We start from the raw sequence: 26913 nt of genomic DNA on the forward strand, positions 1-26913 counted from the left end.
TTGTTGACTGCACGTGAGCCAAGTAATTCTTGTGAGGAGAGCAGAGCTCTCCAGAGGCCACCTCAGTTAGTGATCAGACACATTCTTGACCTTGGCAAATGCAGTAAACGAAGCCATTTAGATTTTTATCAGGTATTCGAAATCTTGAGCACTTCTCGAAGTTCAAAGAACACCATCAACTTGTTACAATCTGCTGATTCTCTGACTTAAGAATGAGCTAAAACCAAAGCTAAAAAATAGCAAAAAGTCCAAGTCTACTCCTTTTTCCTTACAGTCAGTGCAGCAGCATACCAAGATGTCAACACCAAGTGTGACTTTTGCAGCATCTAGGAATACCTAGGAAGAGCACATCAACTTATTCTCACAGCAGGCTGGATAAATGACTGCAAAGCATTACCCAGTATTACATGTTTTCTTTTTTTTTCCCTGCTTCTTTCCACACTGTTATCCATAAAAGAGTTCAAGTCTTAGCATTCCCGCTGGGATCCTGCTGGGATCCGCTCTTATTTGTTCATGTGGGAAAGAAAAAAAATAATAAATTGGGTGGTCCACCACCAGTCCTTAGCATCAGACAAGGAGCAATTAAGGTAAGATTTCACTAATTTTAACTGAGATGCAGAAACAGTAGTTTATGCCATAACAAAGGAACATATAAAATAGGTATGACAGCACGGCTTTAATGCCAGAGAAAGCTTAACAGGCTTTTATGGCAGTACAGCCAGCTTTTCCCTAAAGTCAGTAATGCACAGCTGAAGCATAAACAATGATGTTACATTATTTATCTAAAATACTCCTTTTCTGTATTCCTACTAATTAATTATTAAAACTAAAGTATTTAATAATTTAAAAATTACTCTTAGCCATTTGTAAAGCCTTTGAAACATGAAACCAAGTCACAATATTCAGCCAAAACACCCAGAGTTCAGAGCTGCAACTACCATGCTCCTGAGAGCATTTCAAAGACTGAAGATGTGCAGCTTGCTTCTTCTTTTCAACATTAGAAGATTTTCTGAAAACCCTCTTAAGTCAAACACGGGTTTTTAGTTTATTTTGTGGGTTTACAGTCTTTAGTAGAGTTTTAAATACTGGAAAAAGCATTGTCAAGTGTAGCAGCGTGGGGTTTAGATGGTGGTTGCTGCTACCTCTATCTTATTTCCCAATGAGCATCTCCTGTGGAACAGCCGCTTGGGTGAGCATTCAGGCAAGGCAGTCAAGTCCACACACCACACTCACTACAGCTGGCTCAGCCAAGACAGGCAGAAGGGCTTTTTACAGGGTCAGTTCCAGCGAGGTTTATTTCAGCATGCTGAAGGGGAGCCAAGGACAAAAGACCAAGCATGTGCTCTGCACAAGGCTTTTATAGGGGGGCCTATGGGGGCGGTGCCAAGGAAAGATGAGGCCGGCCACAAGGGTACCACAACCAGTGAGGAAACAGGGAAAGGAGAAACCAGGGGAAGTTGTGACAAATGGGGAAAGGAACTGGGATGGATCAGTGTTGCGCAAGACTCCATGGGGAAGGTCTTTTCTGTCCACCCAGGTGCAGGGAGACTCTATGGTAAGCCCTGGGGATTTCCCTGAGGGGAAAAGATCCTGAGGATTCCACAGCTCCCCTGTTTTTTCTTAATATGAAGACTTCCCCAGTGGACATCTGCAGACACTTAACTAAACAGGGAAACATGAGTAAAACAATTAAAACCAAATCCAGCTCCTTCAACAGTCTGAATAGTAACCATCTCTAAATAACAGTCAGTCTCAATGCATATTAGAAATTATCCAGAACTATTCTGAAAATACTAAACAGGAAATAATTAAGCAGTCTCCCTGTGATCAAGTGGCCAAGTTATTAGAAAAACAAATCCTTCTGTAGGTGGCAAATAAAAATAATTTAATACAGCTAACTGGAACAATTTGGAACAACTGATACTCTCCTTAAGAACTCAACAGGCAACGCGCAGTTCAAAGAAATCAGAAAATAATTATAATATTCTAGTCAAACCAGAAAATGTTCCAGGATGTTATTATAATATCCAAATTATCAAAATATGGAAAATTTTAAAAGCCAATATCAAAGTAAAAGCTATAAATAAAAGAAGCATCAACAAATTACAATATGAAATTAAAAGTTTGCAAGACAGAATTAAAGTGAGATCCCATACCACTAGTTGAAGCTTTAATCTAAATATGAAACTAAAAATCAAATTAACCAGGTTACCTCATGTGGTGGAAATGCTGCTTCATATGTTCCATTATTTAGTAACCTATTAATACCTAAAAATCCAAAAAAGCATTAGTTCTGATATAAATTTTTCATACACATTTATCAAGTCACATTTGGAGAATGTACTTAGTGTTAAATTATAAGAATGCTGCTGAAGATGACAATCAATAACCCCACCAACTACTTCAGCAGGCACTGCTGATCCTTTCAGATTTCTGGCTCCGTCAAACTAGAGAGCAACTTGCCAAAGCACCAAAGCCTGAAAACTTCCTCTCAGGGTTGAGTGCTTATACCAGACTGATTGTGAGAAAATAGTTACATTCACACTGTATTCCTCAGAGCATAAAATTCAGATTTTATGGGTGATCACATGATCTGATATACAGTGTGGTATGGATAGACAATCCTTTAAGGCAGTGAAACCCCTGCAGGGTTAAAAGCTATTAGGTAGCTATTTAGCTACCAGCTAAAACCTGGTATTTTTTAAATATAAGCCAGCTGACAAGTTCATATCAGAGCAGGGCTTAGTGCCAGACTGACTACTGCATTTTGGATCAGTTTCTAGAGTATTCCTAAAACCAGATTTGTTGTACTAGCACACCACATTATAAAAATTGAAAAAAATAAACAACCGTTGATAGGTACAACAAAAAGATTCAACAGCCTTTAAGAGCAAATCTGTAGCCAAAAGCTTCCCCAAGAAACAGGTACATATGGTGGAATACAGATTTGTCTCTTCAAATATACAAATTATACTAAACTAATCTTATAATGAAATTTCCCATCATCAGCTGCAAAGGTGTTAGATATGAACACTTATTCTTCCTGTTTTTCTTACTACTGCTTTTGTTCAGAAACTCAAGCAACATTATTTTCTGTAATTGAAATCATCCAAGCCTCCGCATATTCAATCTTTAATTTAATTCCTGTAGAAAATATAGAAAATCACACATATATTCCCTGGTCATTGAAAATGGGTAGTTAGACGTTCTAAAAACTATCACAGTATTATGAGTGTTGATGTAAAGCAAATTTAGTCTTAGATCAGCTATCTCTGAGCTACGCAGACAACTCAAATAAACCAAGTGTAGCATACATTGATTCTACTGGACTGAAACAGATGGATAGAAGCTGAAATACTAGGATCAGTCCCTGAAAACATTGTCAGCTTTCTGAGGTATATGTAACCCTTACTGTGGTTCTCAATAATGTAAAGATACAATAATCTCTCCATTTTATTTTAATGAATGAGTAATTAAGTGAAAAATATTGCAAATTTTCATGGAGATATGTAGGTAGAAAATGATGGGATATTGCTTCAACCCTGTTACTGTGTGAATGAAAAGATTTCAAGAGGAAAAAACTGAGTTTATTCAAAAGATATTTTTCCAGGCAATTAAAGATGAACAATTTTATAGCTTTGGGTTAGGTAAAAAATACATCATTCTCACCCATTTTGGATTTTCCATCTTCATACTTAGTTCTCTGTAGCACATGATGCACAATTCTACTTCTTGTGGAATTGCTGAAGAAACTGTCTTTGTTGTTTATCGTAAAACTATTAAAATAATGAATGTCTTAATATTCAAAACAATGCACACACGTTGAAACATGGCTGTTCAAGTGTTTTCTTTTTACAATGATTTAGTGGATGTTTACATTCCTTAAGATATAAGGTTATACACCATTGCAGCCAGTCTAATAAAGTTATCCTTATCACAGACTAACCAAAAATATCCTACTATCTAGTTAATTTCCATTCTGGATATAATTAATTAAATAAATATCTTTAGTTACAGTGGTGGCCTTAAATTCAAATTACTTACGAGTTGCCAGTTTTTTGTGCAGTGGAAACACCAAAATTACTATTTTAAAAAAAAAAAAAGTTCACGCACTGGAGACTTGGGAAGAAACTCCACAACCATTTTCCCTTAAAGGATCAAATAAAGCAACCTTGGCCAGATGGCTCCATTCTGGACATGAGAATTCTGATATGCAGGTGCTTCTTCTGCTCAGCTGTGCCAAAAGTGATGCTACTACAATTAATTACATCAGCTGAGCTGATTGAGAAAAAAACCACCAAAACCAGGGGATTGATTCAGTGCAGTATGGTAAATTACTGGAAAAAAAATTGAGACTATAATGCAATTACTCTGTTTTTCTGGGGTAAAGTCAGTTCACTACCATTTAGTTTCTTTACTGAGTGGAAAAAATCCCGTTTATCCTAATTCATATTTCTACTTTAAATTAACTTTTCTCTCCTAAAACAGTTATCATAATAACTTTATGATAACTTTAATAAGTTAAAGAAACAGAATTTTAAAACCTAACTCTATAGGTACTGAAAAAAATTTATGTCACATTTTAATATAGCATTGTCAACATGCTGATTTGAACACATACAGTTTTGTTGTATATATATTTGTATTTTCAGAGGCAATAGATCTTTTTAAATGCAGATCTGCTAAGAGAGAAAAAAAAATCATCACTTGTCTTCACTTGCTTCTGGTGTTCCAAATCTCAACAGGTATTTGCCTACATAAAGTAAGTAATAAGCAAAGAAAACTTGAGCAAGTATTTGCATTTTATAATGTAAGGGAACAAAAAACCAAAAAACTTCTAAACTAAAACGGCAACATTCATCTTTCCGTCAAATTTCAGATTACGTTACTGAGTGACCATCCAATACCAAGTAACAAAGAGCAGATTTTCACTTTAAGAGAATAAAATCAAATATGATACTTGGTATTGCCAGTGACCATCTGTCAGCAGCTACCTCTCTGGCCCTTGCTCAGAAGTGAGAAACAGAAACCCTTGTGGTCCATGCACTGCCTTCCCACCCCAGCACTCACTGGTGGATGCGAGCGCGGCTGAAGGGGGCTGTGTAGCAATCTGTTTCCTCCAGATCAGGTAGGGCCTCCTTATCCAGCTTCATGGGATTTCTTGGCAACCAGCTTTTCAGCTCTCTAATATTCCTCTGCAAACTGAGACAAAAAGAAGTCAGATTTACACACTCTCAATTCCTTGTCATTTCTATCACCAGCACTGCGTATTTATTGACATAGTACTAGAAATGAAATTAAATTAAAGCAGGAAACTTCCACATTAAGTAAACAATACAAAAGTAAACAAAAAATAATGAGTCAAAAAGCAAAATGAACAATATTTATTTGCAATCTATCTTGAACACTTCACTTGAGTAAAACTCATCCTAAAATTAGTGGGATTACAACTCAAAATGGGACTGTGGTACTGAGTCTACAGAAATTAATTTTCCAAGGTTGTTCATCTGGCAGAACTGCAGATGCTTATGCTTTAGCCAAGAGCATACCTAGCTGCACTGAACAAAGCAAATGAAACTCCTCCCCACTCTCTTGCCTGGCAATGTGGACACTAAAATTCATAAAATTTTTAAGTATATTTGAGAGTACTAAGGATCAGATTATGGTTTTCTGATTGCAACAAAGTTTTTCCCTGCAAAATTTTCTTAAAAATCCAAGAGCTGATATTGCCTTATGAAACAGTATACCTAAATATCAAATAAAATAAAAGGATATGTTATGCCAAAATGGTCATGCAGTATTTAGGCAAAAAAAAAAAACAAAAAAACAAACAAAAAACACCTAGATATGGCTTCCTCCAGATTCTTAAAAATTGATACTACAAAACACAAGCAGAACATCAATGCTGTATCTTCAATTAAATTACATACTGGCAACATAAATGTTTTTTTTCTCTACTGGCACGTTGCCTAAATGATGTCTCAGGACATCATTTATGCATGGATAAATCTAGTCAAGTGCAGTTAATTTTTCAAGTGAGCAAATACTCACTTCAATTTTTCACCTATACCTTTTCATATTCAACTGCAACGCAGCATGGTTATTTAAGGAGTAGATCTCAAATTAAATGTGCCATATCATGACACAATTACCACACCAGAGATTCAGAAAAAATCTAAATTTGAGAAAATCATTCCCCAAATAGTACCTTTTTCAGTGGAATTTGGGTTCTACTCAATGAATATGTATGCATGATATATAAAGCATATATATTTTTCATCCATAAGAAGTGTGAAGCCAAGCAACAAATTCTTTTCTCTGAGGTGAATACTTCATTGCCGGTGCTAAGCAGAAGCACAGCTACACACTTCATAATGCCCATAATAAAACGATATATTTCATGTTAATAATATTTCATAATGTGAATGTACCACATTTCATAATGTTAGGTAAAGACTAATAAGTAATGATGTGGTAAATTGCTCTCATGCAACAAACTAACCCTTATGAAAATGTACTTCTTATTATCAACATCAGCAAAACCAGAAAACCCCTATTTCGCACAGTATCAGATAGAAATTTCAGCCAAATGTGGGAGAAGGATTTTACAGTTACATTTAAAATTCTCAAAATTTTCTTCTTGCTATACATTGCAAGATATTGGTGCACATTCTGTTGTAACTGATACTGCACTTGAGGGATACCACTTGTGTTCAACACCAACCACTGTAAGCCAAAGAACATAGTATGTTCATGAAATTGGAACATAGAACACAGTTCACAGGCAGGTGGATTATTTAAGAGTCTCCTTAATAATACCTTAGTGAGTTGATTATCTTTATTAGTTCAGCAGAAGCTCTCTTAGTACAGTTTACATAAGCGCAGTTTCCCCTTTACTCTCTTGAACCCTTTTTTTTGTTGAACACTTGGTGACTTTTTAGTCAAAATCCAGAATTCTTTTTTTAATGCGGGAAATATGCAGATGTATCAGGGAGAAAAACAATGCATCTAATTTCAGATTTTTCATTATGAAAGTACTTTAAAATTGGTTGTGGGAAATCTCTCGATCACTTGTAGAAAAATCTAAAAACCGTTGATAAATATTATGTTAAAGAAGACTGCTCTTGTTTAAAATTCATGGCTGCTTCTTTCAACATGAAAAGCAGAATTGGAATAAATTAATGCTTATGTCCACATTACATTTGCAGTTTCTCTTCAGAGAAAAAATGTAGTGCCTTAAGTGCTAGATAGCATAGAATTCTGCAACTGAGAAATGTATAAAAATTATCCAAGAGAGATATTTTTCTTATGTTATTTTATGGCTGAAGAAGAAACTGAATTTTCATAGAGCTTGCCTTTAAATACAAATTTTTGCCTAAATTATAGGACTAAGTATTAGCATTTTTACTCAGAGTGGCTTTCTAGGTTAAAAGTAGCAGTTTAAACAGATTCCTGACTTAATCTGTTCAATATAGCCTATTTAGAGACAGTAAAAGCAGAGACAGCTGCTCTGGGGAAGTCAGTAGTTCAGGCAAGGAGATAAAAAATGTCCCAATGGAATGGTGCTGCAAAGTTAGGGGATACTGATTCAGGTATGCTTTTACTGAAACCACTCCAGCTGGTGCTACAGGAACACCCCAGACCAAGGGACAGCACTCTGAAATGCATGTGCATTTAATTCTTAGATATACAATTTAATATTTTATGAAGACACTTGTAATTTCAGCTTTGCTCGACTCCCATTCTCAGTTTGACTCTTCTGATTTATTTGGTTGGTTAGTCTTTTTTAGCAGAACAACTTCACCCAAAAATCCTTGCAGATTATGTTTACTCAACAGACTGCAATGTAAAGGAACACAGTATATAGATGATTTTAGCATTATCTGATCAAACTCATGGAATGAGATACCAGAATTAAGCAGCTTCACCAGTTATGTTAGACAGCTTTGACAGCAATCATCACCCAGCAGTTTGCTTGGCGTTTCTGTCTCTCGAGACTGGCCAGAAGTGTCAGCTATATGCAACCAAGTTACCTGGGCATGGTGTGTTTCCATGTAATGGGAAGCACATTAGTGTTGACAGATTCAACATACAGACACAATCATCACTAAAAAAAGAAAATTATCATACCTTTGTTTACTGGAATGATATCAACAATTTCATTTCAGTGTGCAGACTGAAATCCCAAAGATTTTAAGTCCTTTTGCAAAGCAAACTTACTGCAAGTCAGGTGCTGAACAAAGTCATTTTTCATTCTCTATCTTTAGAAGTATTAAGTGATTTTACACGTCAGTGGGCAGAGTGCAGCAGCATACTAAGACAAGTGGTTTTTTATTTTCTTTTCCTTGATGCCATCCTTTACCAGCATGAAATCAGGAGGTCCAATGTGGCAAGTACAAGACAGTTTTAATAGATTATTCAGTCTTCAATCTGAGAGTTCAGACAATTTTTGCTATCTACCCTATTTACATGTATACTTATTTCCTTTTAGAAGAACAAGGCTTTCCAAATACTGCTCATATTGAATATGATACATTTATTTCTATAGTGTGGTTCTATGGATAGAAATCAAGCTTCATAAAATTAAATACAATGTTAAGAGCTTTTTAAAGGTGTATAAATGAACAGAGACACCATATAGATACCACATAAAAGAAATTAAGTATTACATTTCTCTTGTCCTTTCATTAATGCACCTAATAATCTTTTGCAGACCTTTTGAAGAATATTTATAGATACATATCTACCTATCATTATATGATGCCAATAAAGTTAGAGAAGTGTACATGTCACAGCAGGTCTAATATACTAGAATTATACTAGAATACTTTGTATTCTTAAATCATAGAAACTTTATAAACTTAATATTTTGATATACAAAAATTTCATTATAGTTCTTCACTGTAGCTCATATAAACTCTATTTAACTTAGAAACTTTAACAAGAGATTAAATAAATTACAGAGAAGCAGTAAAGTTCGAAAAGTTGCAAGATGCAAGGTAACAATGACAGCTGTAGCATTGAAAGTATGCATGTGATGTGCATGTCAGCAATTTTAGAGTTAGCTTTCAACTTTAAATATAGCTTCTTTCTATATTTCTCTTGTTTCACACAATTCTTCTGTGCACTGAATTATATAAAGTGCCAGAAAATATGTGCATGAAGATATTCATATCCAAATTCTCACAAAGCAACTCACAAGTAAAAGCATTCATCTCAAATACGAAATCAATCTGGCATGGAAATTACTTATTACTTGATTCACAGGTACTGTGCAATTTCAGTTGCATCTTTCAGACATCTGTCCTTCTAAATAAGGAAAACAAAATGTATGTAATATCCAGGACCCACCAGATGGATTATAGATGAAACGAGACAATTTTGAAATAAAGCTTGTTGATTCTGCCTTTTATTGCAAGCATTTCACATAGACTTTTCATAATGCATGCTAAAATGGAGCAAGCATGGGAACTGGGAAGAGGACAAAACGCAGTTGTAAATCTATGTTATAAATTGGTTTACTTCAACATATGTTATGAGCTCATATGTTTAAAGTTTTCTCACTTTACCCTTCAACATTCTGCTGTTGTTAGCTGATCATCTTGGAAACTGTTATCATGAGACTCCCTAAATTGCTCCAGAGAAACGAGAGCTCTTTACCATCTGAAGTGACAATAAGAGAACCTAAATCAAAAGTGATCTCATCTCAAGATCCATCTTAAGAAAACCTGTGATAGGGAACTCTTCCGGGAGATTTCCCTAAGGCGAAATATTTTCAGGTATCCTTTCTGCTGGGGATTGGGATTTAGAAGAGAAAATTATGTCTGACTAAAGTGATGGGGAGTAACTACAGCTCAGTGTCCCCAATTCTCACTCCCTAGCACTCTCTGGCTCCTTTCCCCTGCCCCTACAGCCTCTTGTACCCTTTTTCTGGCAGACAAAAACACCAACAGTAGCAGCAGCTAGCTACAAGTGAGTTTTGCAAGTTATTCTATCAGCTAGCAAACAAAAATTCAAAGCAGCCTTCAGCATGTGGCATTAATTTGTTCCTGATCACGAGGACACACAGGAGATAAAGTACGTTTGCATATCTAAGGAAGTAGCTGACTGCCAGAATCTGAGACACACACTCAAAAGTATCCTTCATGCTAAAGAGGTATGCCTTGGTGTCAACAGATATAAGGGCAGAGATAGATCCGGTATAAAATCTTCGCTGTGAAGATAAGGTCTCTTTTTTGTTTGTTTCCCAGGCATAAACATTTTTACATTTTAAAAATGAGAACTGGCAAAGCTTTAAAGATCCGCACCTTATTGCGGATGAATATTTTAGCACTTTGGGCTGATATATTTTGAGTTTTCAGGAGAATAATCTAATTTTCCATGTTTCACAGATAAATTTACAACTACGAATGGGTTTTCTTTAGCAATGACTATCTGACAAAATTAGAAGCTACACATCACCCACCAACCTGCCCATGGTTTTGCTCCTCCAATCAGTGTAATAACATTTCTTCCTGAAAGAACAGCAAAAAATCATCTGAGATTAATCAAGTAGGAGACAGTTGAAAAGGACATATACATTACAAAAGAATGCTAGACATTTTAAAACATGCATTTTCATAGACAAAAACATGAAAAAACACTTTTAAAAGGCAAGTGAAATAGAATAAATCATTACAATAACACAGTTTCACATTTTTCACATTTGTTCTAAAATAACATTTTAGATTTGTAGCTACTGACAATAATGATAACTGATCAATAAGTTCGTTCTTTTCTCTCCACCCTTCACCAGTTAGAGAAATAAAACCAGAAATTCCCAGTAAAGTCTTCTGAGAACAGTCATTTTGAAACCAAATGGAGACGTATATGCTACATGGTTATATTTCCCATATCTAGTTTCAGGCTTTCAGGCTTTTTTTTTGGTCTCCTCCTATAATTTCACATCACATTTCAACCACACAAAAGCCTTGATATTGCAGATTACTCAGGAGTTAGTAAGATCTGCAACTACACACCTGGGCAGTACGTGAGATTTATTAAATTGCATTACTTACATTGAAGATCCACTGAAATTAATACCTTAAAAAGAGGGTGAAAGACTCCTTGCCTGCAAAACACATGGCCACTGGAAAATTATGTATCTACCAATCTGCAGACTGTTGGCAGCCTAACACTTGGTACTGCTAGGGAGGATTGTAAATGAAGCAATGAAGGGTATTAAAGGATTTTCAGACTTTTTTTAACAAAACCCTTATTTAATTCCCTTTGGTTATCCTTAGCTGTTTTGCACAGATGGAGTTCAGCTGTTACAGATACAAATAACTTTTTAACTACAAACAATAATAATTATGCGTTCCAAGATACTTGTAGACAACATTAAAGCTTTGCCTCAGTTCTAGAAACACATAGTAGTTGTATTTCTACTGACAGACCATATAATTAACAAAAATACCCATAAAAGTTAAAAAACTGTAATTCAGTCATGACCTAGCTTTGATGCTTACGCAAACCCTGTTTGAAACCATGTACATATGCTTCCAAATAAAGTGGCATTGCAAAATCAGCCATATATACAAGACAGTAATGCTTACTACACACTGACTATTGAAATTTTAGAAAAATTTCATTCTGCAATTGAAACACTGAGATTCCATCAATATTACATATATGATACATATTATATATCTGCCAACACATGGTATAATGCCGTGCTAAAACAGTTCTGGGGTGTGGATGAATCTCAAAAGTATTTTTACTTTTCAGAAACAGAGAGAAGTAGCCTGTGTGATAATAATTCTGTTGATTTTGTTTAGATTCCTGGATTGAGCAAAATGAAACTAAGAAGTCTGAATTGAATTCTTCATGTGTTATTCATACATGATATTAACATATGGTATATTTTAGTGAACATAACTAAAAGTCAAAATTTTGCAAAACTGTGCAAGAGCAAACAGGTATACTGCATTAAAGTACTGCAGGGAAGGTTACCTGTCATCTTTAACTTTGTAGTAGAACCAGTCAGAAAACACTGATGAAACAGATAAAGCCTCCGAGAAATAATTTGCTTTTTAGAATTACAGAATATCTCAAGTAAGAAGGGACGCACAAAGATCTTTAAGTCCAACTCTCTTCTCCCCTTAGGCCTACTTAAATCTACCTGAGGATGACCTAAAACTTTTTGGGAGGAAGATGTTCTCATTCACTGAGTAATCACTAATTGTGGGAGAACTGTAGCATTTGAGGTTCCTTTGTCCATTGAAAGGTTACCTCAGGAAAACAATATACACCATCCAGGTAGGAAATGTTTCATCAAAAAAAGCAAGTTCAACACTTCAAACAGAAGTGTTCCTAACAGAATATGCAATTAAATTATAAAATGTGGGGTCACAGGATGCTGTTACAGGAGTGTCGGTTTATATTTTTGCATCCATGAAAAAGCCATGTGGGCAAATATGAACAAAGATGAAGACTTGAACTCTGTCTCTGCAAGTTTCTAAAGCACAGGCTTCTATAAACAGAGAAGGAAGGTATCATGAAAAACTGCTCATCACCTGCAGGGGACACTTTAGAAAGGCTGCTGGCAAAGCAACACAGACCATTCTTCAATTCTGCTACATCCAGCTTGTGTTTGTAACAGAATTGTGTTGAGTTTTCTGTTTTAAAAGGTAAAGAAATTCAAGAAATATACTGAAACAGTCACACCAGTTCTAGACTGCAATATCATTTAAATTCCTATTAAAATATTTTTAAAGATAACAGAAATATTGACCAATTTACTATTTTTCCACAGTTCTATCATGAAGATAGGGGTGGAAAAATTTCTTCCCAAATACATATATTTCATTGTGCAGCAAAACTACCAAAAAGGTGAAATTGCAAAATTTAGTATTTCATCTACTTTTGGTTTACTGAAATGAACTGGATAAAAAGAAGCCAAAGCAACAGTCCAGGAATAAAGACACTTTGGGGAAACACTAAGAGAATATATTTACATGGCATTTAATAATATAAAAAACAAACATGACTTAGAATGCCATAATTACAAAAGCCAGCCTTTTTTGACCTATAAATCTATGAAGTAACTAACATTATGAAAAATCCAAACCATAGCTAACATTAATTTGCAAAATTGTGGTTATCAAAAGGAGGAAAAAAAAATTTAAATGCAATTTTGATTATGTGTGTATACCCATAGATAAACACTTCTATATTTAATATTCTGGCAAGTATTTTTTGAACTAGATAAACTCAAATAGCACTATAATAATATTTTTGAACATATGGAAGATGACTATTACAGAAAACATTTTTTTAATGGGAAGGCCTTTGAAGGCTTAATGGGATGATGCGATAACTCACTACAGAACTGGGTATGTAGAGCAAGATTTGATGATTCACAAGCACTGTTTCTGTCTTAGGACCAGTGCAGGAGAGCCACAGTGCCGTAGCATGAAAGACTGAGCACTTGGCAGTTTGAGTGGGAAAGGAGTGCTGCAAGGGCATTTTCCATGGGTCACACAACTTCGGCACCTAGTTACCACTTTAACTCATGCATACTATATGCTCTTCTCTCTCTTTAAGAACATTATTAATCAATTTGAAAAGGCACATTTTCTCCTTTAAAGACTTAGGTATTGTTGCAGAAAATATTAACCTGTGCCACAAATTAATAACAAAAATAATTTGTCAATATGATAGAACTTGTTTTGCACTCAGACAAGGTAGTCAGTTCAGGCCATTATTCTCCCTTAAGAAAGCTACTGGACCTCAGTTTACTCAAATTGTGACAATATGTGTTATATTAGAGACATGGAAGACACTGTCATTTCATCTGCCTTTCTGTAAGACTCCAGAAAAACTCAAAAATAATGGAGGATAGTCTCCATCTGAGCTTGAGTATCTGAAACTCTGCCAAGAACATCCAAAACAATGTGTGAACTACTGTTTTCTAAAAGACATATGCTCAACTTGATATAGAGGGCAAGTTTGAAAACAAGTAACACAGAGTACTGTGTAAAAATGAGGAAAGAACAGGACTTATCACTTGTTTCTCCTCTCTCCCTATCACATCACTAAAATAAATATGAGCATGCCTGGCTACAGAGCAGTAAAGAATGCATTTTTAGAGTTGAGTAAGTGATGAACTTTCAATATTAAGCACTAAATCATAGGTTTCTTAAAATAGTTTCCACAATACCTGAAAGGCATCCTGATGTTCATTCTTTCTGCATATTTGCACAATGTCTCCCATGGGCAGTGAATTTTAACAAACATGATATCGCTGTTGGTAACAGCTGGCTGTAAAGAGCAGTAACATGCAAATACATATTAATAATTTAAACCTACAGCAACCACCCTTCTAGAAGCATTCTTCAGGGTCAAATTCTGATTTTGGGCCCAAATTGGGCATGCAACTCTGAAAATAAGTGCTCTTCTAGACAAAGGAAAATCAGTAACCTTTTTCCCTTACAAACTCTGTAGTATGTGTAGACAAGTGGGACAAAAGGAGTCTGTACGGAAAGCTCTGTGGTCATGAACATAAGACCTTATGCAGTACCTTTTTACATGGAATAAATTTTACATGAAATTAATTTGAAATCTCAAAAAAATCACCTTAGATAAGCAGATTGAAGATCATTCTGTGTATCTCCCATTAAAGGAGAAGCATGGTCAGTTGCTAGAGACATGAGAACAGATGAGAGAAGGCTCCAGGTTGCCAAAATGGTAACTCAAGGGAATGGTTCAGTAATTCAGTTATCTGCTGGGAATTTTTAAATGTGTATGAACTGGGATGGTTTTTTGTTCAAATTACAATGTGTACTCTACACAAACGTTTTTCATCACTAATTTATTTATACATAAGAGTTTCAGCCTTACAGATTTCTATATTCACGTTCTCTTGTGAACACTTCAGCAGTTCCCCACCCTCTTCCCAGATGTATTTGCTTGAGATTTTATAACTAGATATTTTGATATTTGAGTTGAGTCTGATTAAAGGCTCCAAAAACCTGACTTTGCAAGGTTTGGTAAGTAAAGGAAAAAGAAAATGTAGTTAAACTTAAAATGTTTACAATTTTACCTACCTGTTCCATAAATCATATCAGTTCCATACTACTACCTCAAATATTTTACTTTCTTAAAAGATGGATAAAATACAATACTTGTGGGAAACAAAATATTTCAGATCTTATAAACCCATTTGTTTCTGAATGTCAGTAATTCTGAACTGACAAAAGCTAAGATTTTACTAATTATTCAAATTGGAACAAAACCAGATATTTTTACTACCATACTGTAACAATTCTTAAAAGCCTTAAAACCAAATTTTAGTCAGGTTAGCTGTTTATGAATATTCAACATGCTATATTGTGAGCTATATCTTGCAAGCTCACTGCTTAAACCCAGAACACGTATTCCAATTCTACTGAGATGAAAAATCAAGATGAAGGACACATGAACAATAGGAGCTTACATCAGAATAGACTAAATATATACCTGTTCTGCAGGTCATTCATGAGACAGCAAAAATCCAAGGCAATGTTTCCCTGGCTCCATTTTCTTTCATTTTTTATTAATACTACTATTACTAGCCACAGATTAACCAGAATAGTGACAACCTTAACCCCTTGAGAAACAATGAGACATTTAACATCAGGCATTCTGCTGAAAGACATAGAGGTTATATATTAGAGCAACAACATGGGTTACTGAAGCTGCTTCTGTTCTGCAAGCATGAGAAGCTGGAACTTCTCCCTCTGTACTGCACTACACTTCTGTGTACAAGCATGTACCTCCAAACCATTTTAAACACACACTACCAAACTATTCTTCTTATTAGTTTAATAGAGTTAAACAGATGATGAGAACAGCCTGATTGGAAAAGCTTGTAATTTCGTCTGGAATCTCTTATCAGTTCAGTAAAGTAGGATACTATTATAAAGGGATTTTTTTATGCCACATAAGCTACAGGACTCACCTCCCGTTCTAACATCAACCCTTCAGCTCTCAAATTCTTCTCAAATGTGCTCCTTTTTTCTACCTGTGGGCTTGATTTCTTGTAGACCAAAATGTAGTCAATGCGCTTTTTGCCATCTTTGAAGAAGAGTCCTGATGATGCCATGGCGTCACTCTAGCAAACATAAAAGAAAAATACTCTAAATATGGCATCTATAAAGGTGAAAAGCCCCACTGTGAATTGTATATAACATAGCATTTCCTAAACTATGGAAACAGCCACATATCTAAAGGATGATGAATACGCAACAAATTCAGGAGAACAAAAAAGTGATACGCATCAGTTGCTCAGTATTTCAAATTAATTAGAATAAAACGAACTAAAATGGCTTTGCAGAGCCCATATTCCAGTTATTTCAGCTGTGCTGAAACCTTAACATTCTTGAGAGGTGTGTATTGATATGAACTTTTGTATATCGCTACTTTCAATTGGGAATTAAAAAGAAAAATAAAGAAGTCAATTAAAGCAATTTTTTCCGCTTTGCACCTGTGCAAATTTTATAAAAGAAACATACCTGTGTTTTCTCCAAGACAAAAATAAATCTAAACAATTAAAAAACAACGTTATTTATCAGAATGTTTGCATGGATAGTCTAGTTGAAGTGCTTTTTCAATGTCATGTTAGCAATGTTTCCATCTTGACTAGTTACTTCCCACCACGCTTGCAAACACAGGGAATTACCAGACCTTGATATGGAAAACGCTGCTTTACATGCTGCTGCTGCTAAGGAGCTATTTTTGCATTCTGTGCTTTGCATGCTTCAGAACAGAGACAAACCAACTGGTGACAGACGACAGAATGATAAAATCATTAGGTTAGGATGGACCTCCAAGATTAATGAGTCCAACCAAACACCACCTTGTGACAACTAAAGCATAGAACTATGTGCCTCATCCAGTCGTGCTTTGAACACTTCCACAAATGGTGACTCTGCCACCTCCCAGGGCAGCCCCTTCCAATGCTTCACCAACCTTGCAGTGAAAAAATTGTTCCTGATGTCCAATCTGAGTGTCTCCTGGTGCAATTTGAGGCCATTTCCTCTTGTCTTGTTGACTGGTAAAAGGGGCTTATCTTTATCTTGCTACAATCTTATTTCAGGTAGCTTTAGAGAGAAGGATTCCCCCAAAGCTCCTCTTCTGACTTAACAACTCCACTATCTCCACCCACTCCTTGTAAGACTTAATCTCTCTAGACCCCTCACCAGCTCCACTGCCCCTTCTCTGGACACACTCCAGCACCTCAATGTCTCTCTCTCCTGCAATGAGGGGACCAGAACTGGATACAATACTCAATGTGTGCCCTCACCCATGCAGAGTACAGAGGGACAATCACAGCCCTGCTCTATTTCTGATACAGGCCAGGTGCCATTGGCCTTCTCGGCCAGCTGGGCACATATTCAGTCAGCTGCTGATCAGCACCCCCAGGTCCTGAAAACTTTGAAATCTGAAAGAGTAAACTGAGAAACTATCATCATCTTCTGGAGAATGCAGCACTCATTTAAACATGAACCATTCAGAAGAATGTTAGTTTCAAGAAGTATACATTACACCCACCATAAATGGGTCCAAGTGTTTATGAATGCTGCATCTCCTGAACAATGGGATTATGTTGGTCTTACAAATTAATCCTATCTGGATTATTTAGATATGAAATTTACAATACTTAGTTATACCCAACAGGGTATTCTCTATTCAAATCTAGAACCATGTATCAGTGCATGATATCAGCATTATAAATACTGGATACCAGTTCACTTGTTTCTATGTGAAATGTTTTCTTACGCCTACATCTCTCACTGCCAGCTTTCTACACAATTAGTGCTTCTGAGAACTCCTCAGTCCGCAAAACCTAAAGCATTCTAACAAGATATTTTCCTCTGCCTTTGCTTTTTTAACTCCCAAAATAAACAATAACAGCAGTCTGTCTCAGACCCTCTACCGTTACAAAGGAGTGTATCATCTTACACCTGAGAACATTATTTAAGTACATTAAACTTCAATTTAGAATCATAGACCTCTAAGATCATTGAGTCCAACCATTAACCCAGCACTGCACCATGTCCCCAAGGGTCACATTATACACCTTTTAAATTCCTCCAGGGATGGTGATTCCACTTCCCTGTGCAGCCTGTTCCAATGCTTGACCACCCTTCCAGTGAAGAAATTTGCCCTAACAGCAGATCTAAACACATCCTAATTTAACCTGAGGATGTTTTATCTTGTCCTGTCATTTGCTATTGGAAAAGGCTGAGCCCCACGTGGCTAAAGCTCCTTTCAGGTACTTGTAGAGAGCCATAACCCCCTGCCTGAGCTTCCTTTTCTCCAGACTACCACCTCCAGCTGCCTCAGCCACTCCATGTAAGACTTGCGCCCTGAATCCCTCTTAGAACACACTCCACCACCTCAATATCTTTCTTCATATTCAGGTAAATAATATCTGAAGTCCAAATTAAGGTAGTCAAGAGCGTCAACCAAGACTGTTAGTGCACTGAATATAGGGCCTGTCACCCCTTCTAAGAATTCTGGTAGTAAAACCATTATTTTTTACAATGTTATAGATTTAATGATCTAAATCTATAAGACCCAGAGGTTTGAGGGTGAGGCAGTAGATTGAAGGTTCAAAAGTGCAAGTTTGAATATGCAAGTTTTTAAAACACAAACTTATTCAGGTTCAAGACATGAACAATGAAGGATTCCTGCACAAGTATTCTACAAAACCAGACCAGGCTGCTTTTATGGTTCATGAAGCAGGCACAGTAAGATACAAAAAGCCTGGCCAAAACTCCCCCAAAGGGGTGATCTGGAACTTCCCTAAAACATTTCCTGCTTATGCAATTTCTGTACAGGCATGCTGCAAATTACACCCACCTTTTGTAATACACTTCTACTGCCTTTCTTTGGATTATTATTTCTAGTCTTTCTTTCCTCATTTCTGAAACATCTGATTTTCTTCTGTCTTAGAAAAATATGCTTTGTTTCTCAAATTAATGACAGTATCCAAATATGACCTCACACTTATTAACATCAAACAGAATTATTTGGGGTCAATGTTAAAGACACAATGAGCAGTGAAGACAGTAGAAAGAAATCTTCTATCCCAGTTTATCCCAGACCACTTTCAGAGAACAACCCCCACAGGTTTAGAAGTGCAATACTGAAGCCACTTACCACATTCATGCAGTGAACCTGGCCTATATTACACTGTTTCATGACTGAATCACTTTAATGCTACTGGCACCATTAGTTTCACTTTTGTGCTATTCACAAGCAATGTTGACCACCTATATTAGCAGTAATATAATAATTACTTAAGTAATTAAGTACCAGTAAAAGAATTTATATGGCTGATTTGTGTGGATTATTTAGTTGGGTTTTTTCAGTTGATCTGAAGGAGCTCCATAACATGAAAGGGCAACAAGGAGCAGTAATTTCAATTAAACATATAAGTCAGGGTATATTATCTATACCTAGCACAAGGAATCAGCTGTTAGTACAGTGAGCATTCACGCACAGATCATTTATTATTTATCTGCTGGTTTAGACCAATACATTAATTCATTCTTTCACCTTTTTCAAGAGAGAAAAGAATCAGAAAAGGAGAAAAGCATCAGAAGAAATGTTTCGTGCAAAGTCCTTACTCTATTCTGTTTAAGATGTCCTGTTTCACCTGAAAAATGTTTATAAAAGAACTAATCAAAATTCTCTTATTCTCTCCACCACCTTACTCCTCCAGATTTTCTGAAACAGTATCCATCTGTTAAGCTTTCTTACACTTACACACATATGAAAACTCGTTTGTTTTGAAAAGTAGTTTTAGAGCATTGCAATATAGTTCAGATAGTAAACTCAACAATTTAACTTAACCTTGGTTCTTTCATAGTCTTTAAATAGAAGAACTTCAACTGTGAGGCTGTGAGACACCACTTCACTCAAGCTTGGCCATTATGCAGAATCATAATACAATGGCTTGCAACAGAGTAAACTATTACCTGAGGCTTAATCAAAAAAAAAAGAAAAGGCAGAATGCAAATATTTAGCAAAGCTATAAAATAAAAAGATTATATTTTCATTCAAATATAAAAAAAGAACTTCCTTGGATTTAGGCAACATGGAGGGATTTTTTAATAAACTATTTTTCAGATTCTAATTAATTAGAAATGCCCTTTTTACAAAGTGGGAACATCTGGTTTACTGGATCTTTCTCTCCCCAGTTAATTTAAGTAGCACAATTCACAGTAATTGTAACTATTTCAACTTCATTACGTCTCACTATTGTTCTGATCTGTAAATTAAACTTTTATCATTTTTTCGCCCCATACACAGAAACAAATATTTCTAAAGAGTTGAAACCATTCTCAAAACAGGAGGAAATTTTAGATTCATCTAATCACTGTATCCTAACTCAGTTGTATATTTTGTTTTCCACCTTATACTGGTAAAAAGTTTAAGACAGTGAATAATATACTCTACTTAGGTTAATTTAGAGGTTAATGAGAACCACACATAGGTACAACATATATGTTGTAACCATTTATTTCATCTTCAGTCCACCACTGACAACTTTCCCCAAAACTAACATAACAGCAAGCTTAAAGCCTGACAAAATCTCTATAGGTGTTTACATTTTAATGGCTGTTAAGAAAATTCCGATTCACTTGTTAAAATATTTGCAGCTTAAACTGTGCAACAGCTAAATACAAGTACATTCAAACCACTATGAAAGGCTCTAATTTGTTTATACATTAAAGGTACAGCCTAGGAGAGAGCATGTAACTAAGAAATGTAATTAATTACTTCCCTCTACCACCTGCTCAGGGTTCAGCCAGGGTCAGCTCAGATTTCTATATATTCAGTAACTTTCTATAACATGGTCCAGCAGCCCTCAAACCCATATAATCTCAAAAAACCCAGAAGACCTCTGATAAGGATGTTCACAGCTCATTTCTGGGAGAACTACTTGCTATTCCTTGTTCTGAATTCAGGACAAATTTGGTTTTTTTGCAAAAACCACCCAAAAAGTGATGTTTTATACATTCATATGGTATCTTAGAGCCCAAAAAGGCCAGTATGGATTGTCATATATATACATATATTTATGTGTATTTGTGTGTATATATGTACATACATACACTCAAACATACAGACATGTATACATGCATATACACTATCACACTCTACACTTGTAAGAAAAATCGGCTAGGAACGGAGTAAGAAGAGCAGAAAGGCACTTAAAATGCAAACACACACTGGTTGCCAGAGGTGTATCAAGAAAAAGCAGTTTTCTGTACATCTTCATGCTTTTAAGACAACTTTCAGAGATAATAATGGATTAATTCAGGGCTATTAAATCAGGAAGTAAGCAAAAGTAGCCATGGAAACAATTTGAAGAACTAGGGCTGAAATTTTGACAGAGGTCAAGTCAGATCTGTTAACTTCTTAAGCATGGCAACTACCTAAAACTGAAAAATCTACGTGAACAGCTTTTCTGTTCTATCTCTGAGAAGAATGGTTCTCGCTAATAAAAGAAAACTTTCTTCCAATATAATTTATTAATCATTTTGATTGATTTATCATCTTCATAAGATGCTAACAGATTGAAAGATTACCGGCTGATTGATGAAAACCACTTCATTTGTTAAGATTACTAATTCTCTCAAACACTGTTACCATCAACTTGGCATTAACATCTTCAGTAATACTCATACCAAAGGATGTCACCATTTAAGTGGTGAGTGTCCACATCCACAGCTTATGGTTCATCTTACACCTGAAGTATTTTCTGGAAATAAATCCATCTCTGATGCTAACTATAGTAGATTTATTCCCATGAACAGAAGTAGGATATCTAAATAATGCTTGCTTTGTTTCAGGATATTTAAAAATGAAAGCTGGGACTTCAGTGAGTTTATAGACTTCTTAAGTTACTTGGAATTAGCTGTGAAGTGTTTTTAAATAGTACTAGACCCATTTTTTACATTCTAAAAACATACTCTGATTAAGAATAATCTAAGGCGTGCTTTATGTGAAATTTTCTAAGCATACATTTAAGTTAGACTTCATCATTTTGTGTTTGTAGGAATGTCTAAACCATTAACAGATTTAGTAGAATCATCCTTTCAATCACTTAATTTCAAAAACAGATTGATGATTTTAAATGTATATTTGTTTAGCGTTTTTTCTCATGCAAATAACCTAGGAAAGAAAACTGGGGACATATTTGCATATGCAAAGACATCCAAACTATCCTGGGCATCAAAGACAACATGACAGGCTGCCATAATTACCCATGCTATCGAATTTCTGTGAGACTACACTGCTGGGCAGAACAAAGCTTTTTTTCTGTGGAGACAAAGACTTTCAGAAATATCTGACCTTCCTAATTAAACCGCAGTTTAAACTTTTAGAATTTACTAATTTAACAACTACTTTAGCTTCTTCACAGAGGATTTTTTTTCCATTTATAGTCTACTCAGACTTAGAGAGTAAGCATGAAAAATGCATTTGTATATATTATGAAAAACATACCTGACTTCAGGAAGGGAGTGGGTAAGGTGATATGCAAAATTTTTAAAGGAAGTCTGTTCAATATTACCATTTGAGGGAGCAGCAATGGAGGATGTTTGGAGACAGGAGGAGATTTTTAATATTTAACCTCTTCTAATTTGCTCTTCAGGTCTAAGAGGGATGTCTTAAGAAGCATACTAACATGACCACTGAAATTTTTCTTTACATGTTTCTTTTCAAACATTTTCAACATTAAGTTGAAATTGCTTGCCACTTACCCTGAATTTCCTGAATTTTTCTCTGAGCTTTTTTTGGCTTTTTTTCTTTTTAATAAAACCTCATGGGAGATGAGAGCCAAGCACTAAAAGCACAAGCATGAAGTCAACTTTTGTTGCACTTTATCACAACCTTCCATTCTGGGATAATGATTTTTATCTGTTATCATTGCTTTTAGGTTTTATTCACTTCTTCTGTGTTATTGGACTGCATTTTTGGACTACCATAAAAAGGCAGTAAATTAGGCTATTGTATAGTTAGCATTTCTTCATAGTTCCTGAATCCACAGTGATAATAATGCAAAGCTTTGTTCCAAAAATTTCTTATTTACCTTCCCAGACAGCAAAATGCATTACCTATATAAAAATTTACAGGATCAAGAAGAGTAACAGTGATATAGTGAATGAAAACATATGGAAGAGCAATTTCTCAAATATTCCCATCTTGCTACTATACATGCAATAGCAACAGGTAAAGATTTGGCTGCAACTGATTTTGCTACTTCTCTGGGAAAACATTGCCTTCCACTCAAGATAAATCTGTTTAAGCCTGCTTCCCTTTCCTAAGGAAACTAGAGCATTGCAAGTATCAGCCTTCCACTCAGGGACCTTCTCATTTTCTACATTTCCCTTGCAAAGCAGATACTACTCATTTTTGCTCAACAGACACTTGCTGGCCTCATTTTTCCTTGTGAGACCCCTTGGCAGAACTACATACATAAAGTGGTACTTTCTGTGCAATTTCAAGAGCAGCTGGTGATGAAAAGTTGGCAGGGATGGATAATGATAACAGCTTTTTCATGAGTCTGAGCGACTCACAATTTTTCAGTACAAAATCTGCGGATTCTGAAATATACCAACCTACACTATAGGAAACTACCAGTTATAAATCATAATCATGCAAAGAAGAACATTAGAATACACTGGCAACCTGTTGCTATAAGAAAATTCTCTGATTTTTTTTCAAAGCTTTAAAATGTAACAAGAAGTATCAGATTTAGGGAGGTATCATGCATGTAAGCTGAAAAACTAAACAATTCCTGAAAACAAAATGTGTATTGGCTTTCATCATGTCAGAAAGACATGTTCACTACCACTGAAGGATCCAGGCATCTTACTGCTGAGAAAGATAATGGCACCAAGAAGTAATTGCAAACAAATTTTTTTGCAATTTTCCCCATAATCTCTCAGGAATACAACAACCCTTCCAAAACAAGAAAAAATTAGAAACATTAAAAAGAAGTGAAGAAGAACATGCTTTTATCCTTGTACTCCTGGTCAATGCAGTGTTTCTCATTCTCATTATCCGGTCAGACCGAGGAGGCTTTTTATTGTGACAGATCAGTTTACACTTTAAATATGTTAGAGTACTTACCAGTTGTAAACCTGTACTGCAGCATTCTGTGTTTGCAGCAGTCTCAGAAAGAATTAGAAGCCTTCTTTTGTTAGTTTTATATCAATTTGGGGAAGAAATTTCCCTAAGGCTTTTTAAACAAATTGCCACCTATAATAATATCCAAAGGCAAAACAGTAGTATTCCTTTCTACGACTAATCTAAATTCCCCTTGCCTTTTTCCTGTGGAAGCAGGCAAAGATAAACAGAAGGAGAATCCTACTTGGTTGCTTCGGGTGCTGGCTTTGGCTGGGATAGAGTTCATTTTCTTCACAGTAACTGGTACTGGGCTGTGTTTTGAATTTTGGATTTAACCCAGCTGGGGTTAAACCAAGATACCTCATTTGCAAAAAAACAGTCCTTCTAAATGCAGAAGGAAGTTTCCAGAGTAATTGTTGCGATAAAAGGAATTCTCAAAGTTAAAAGCCAGAGGCACTGTGATAAGACTGTTTTTAAACTCTGAACCAATTTCTTCAGGAGATTGGTACATACAAGGACTGTGACATAAAAAGTGTATTTTTGTTTAAACTTAATACAAATATAAAACTCCTCTTTGAACTTTGAAAGGAAGTTAGCTTACTGGCTAACTATGAGCTTCATAACCATCCTGAATGCAGGGCTTGGAAAAAAAAAGAAAATAACCACTAGTTGTATATTTCACATGGAAATAGGAAAAAAAGTATTTTGCTTTAGCGCAGTGAAATCCCTGTTACTAGACAGACAGTACAGCATCTGTTACTAGATTGTTTTGGCAGCAGCCTTACCTCTTATTAAAACTATTTAGTGCTCAGTGATCATGATCTAAATTCTACAGACTCCACATTGCTTTTTCAGCCCCAATTAACATAAAAGGCATTGCCTATTTAATCAACAAAATCAAACAACAACATCCATTATTATTTGTCTTCGTTCAGCTAGTCTTGCAGAAACAGACAAAAAAAAAAATCTTTGAATACAAGAAGTTCTCAATGCAACAGTTTAGATTAAAATGTAACCAGTAAAGGTTATAGATATATGACCTATATATATGTCATCCCTGAAGTTTTGTTTTCATGTCACAAATTTCCAGTCTGTAAATACAATTTCCTGTACGTCGGAATCCAGAACATCCCTCTGGGTGCCCTGGATGGCCAGAGCCGCTGGCAGGGGGCTCGGAGACCCTGGCATGCAGCCAAAGACACACGTGGGGTTTTGATCTTAGCCCGTGGAGCAAGTTACTAACTCTGTATGAAGAATTACAAGCCACACACACAAGTTTAGGTATTGTAGTAGAAGTAGTCACGAAGTGAAAGGAAGGATTTTTTAGTGCTGTACAGGGGAGTTTTAAGCCTTGTACGCAGGGGTCCAAGTTTTGTACATGGGGGTCAGGAGTTCTAAGATGAAGGGATTTGGGTGTGCCCTGTCCTCTTTCTTTCTCCTTCCTAACCTCCATGTCTTTGGTGATGTTGGCACTCACAGATTGGTTTAGAGTAGAAAGTCACCATTCAATATAGATAGTAGGTATTGGGGAAAAGTATAAACATGTAGTACGTAATATATGATATCAAAGATGGCACCAGCCCCCTGGGAGGGCAGTGTGCCTTTGTCTGAGCTGCTGAATGGGCCACAGCAGTTCAGGGAAAAGAATCTTTTAGATAAACAACAATAAACAACCTTGAGACCAGACAACAGAAGACTACTGAGTCTTTCTTCGAAGGCACGGGTTGGAGGAGGGACTTTTCCATCTTTCAGGGGGCCCGCAATCCGGGGCTGGAAACCCCACACCTGTAAACCTATTTAAAAATTATTACATAGCTACTAAGCATCCTATGAAATGAAGCCTCACAGGACACATTTACCTGTGTTCCAGAATACTGCAGTAATGAGTGTGAGTAATGATGAGGAGCGTGGCAAGCATTAGAGCTGTTGAAGGACTCGTGAAGAACGCATTCAATGCCAAAATCACAAAGAGCCACAGGTACCATCCATGAAACAACTCTGGAATGGTTTTCTGAAGAGAATAGCACATGTGCTGTGAGTGCAGCAGAGAAGCTTACAGTAATTCAAGCATTTCTAGAGATTTGTAATACAGGATTACTGATGCTTACAGTAAAAAAACTGTGCTGCAGAATTCACTATTTCTACAGTGTGAAGAAGAAAATTATTCAGAACTTTTTGAGGTTAAGTCATTTCTCATATGTATGCAAGCAGTTAGGCTTAAGGGAAAGGAGAATTAAGGGTTGCCTAGTTGAAAGTATGACTAAAAAATATACATTTTGTGAACAGAAAATCCATCATAATTCTTTGACATTATAGTGGATTAACTGCTGGAGAAAACACATTGTGATGAATAGTACCATTATGCAATTACTAAGCAAGATAGCAAGCCAGATTTATCTGCTGAGATGAGATGGCTTTTCCAGTGCTTTAGTTGAGGTTCGTGACAATGCTCCTACACTCACCTATACATAAGTGAGTGTTATCTTTCATTCCATGTGTCTGGATATCATTTTGATACTGCTTAGAAGGTGGCTCTTATACTCCATCTAGATCACTCTTGACTGACCATTTGCTACATGAACATACTTCTTCTACGCACTCAGAATTTTTGAGGCCTCCCAGACAACATGAATTCCATTCCATGTTCAGAATCCTATATCTTAAATTCCACGCAATATACCTTTATTGAAAGAAGGCTACTATCGCATAGATGAGTCAATAAAAAATATAAGAATCCTTGATTTT

The 26913-nt window shown here is 35.9% G+C and overlaps 1 protein-coding gene across 8 annotated transcripts in view; it reads right to left on the reverse strand.

Moving 5' to 3' along the window:
* Nucleotides 1–26913, reverse strand: part of ANO3 (anoctamin 3) — a 125328-nt gene that overhangs the window by 36492 nt on the left and 61923 nt on the right. For 6 of the 8 annotated variants that reach the window (XM_038137800.1, XM_038137797.1, XM_038137799.1 and 3 more), the window contains 6 exons: nucleotides 15980–16132; nucleotides 14201–14301; nucleotides 10470–10514; nucleotides 5071–5202; nucleotides 3670–3776; nucleotides 2213–2268 (listed from right to left, as the gene is read on the reverse strand). In XM_038137800.1, the coding sequence (XP_037993728.1) occupies nucleotides 2213–2268; nucleotides 3670–3776; nucleotides 5071–5202; nucleotides 10470–10514; nucleotides 14201–14301; nucleotides 15980–16132 (594 nt within the window). Of the gene's footprint in view, nucleotides 1–2212; nucleotides 2269–3669; nucleotides 3777–5070; nucleotides 5203–10469; nucleotides 10515–14200; nucleotides 14302–15979; nucleotides 16133–24171; nucleotides 25138–26027; nucleotides 26180–26913 lie in introns of those variants that run through there. The other 2 variants (XM_038137803.1, XM_038137804.1) reach the window with 2 other exon arrangements.

This window comes from Motacilla alba, chromosome 5 (genome assembly GCF_015832195.1).
Source record: "Motacilla alba alba isolate MOTALB_02 chromosome 5, Motacilla_alba_V1.0_pri, whole genome shotgun sequence".
Lineage (NCBI taxonomy): Eukaryota > Metazoa > Chordata > Aves > Passeriformes > Motacillidae > Motacilla > Motacilla alba.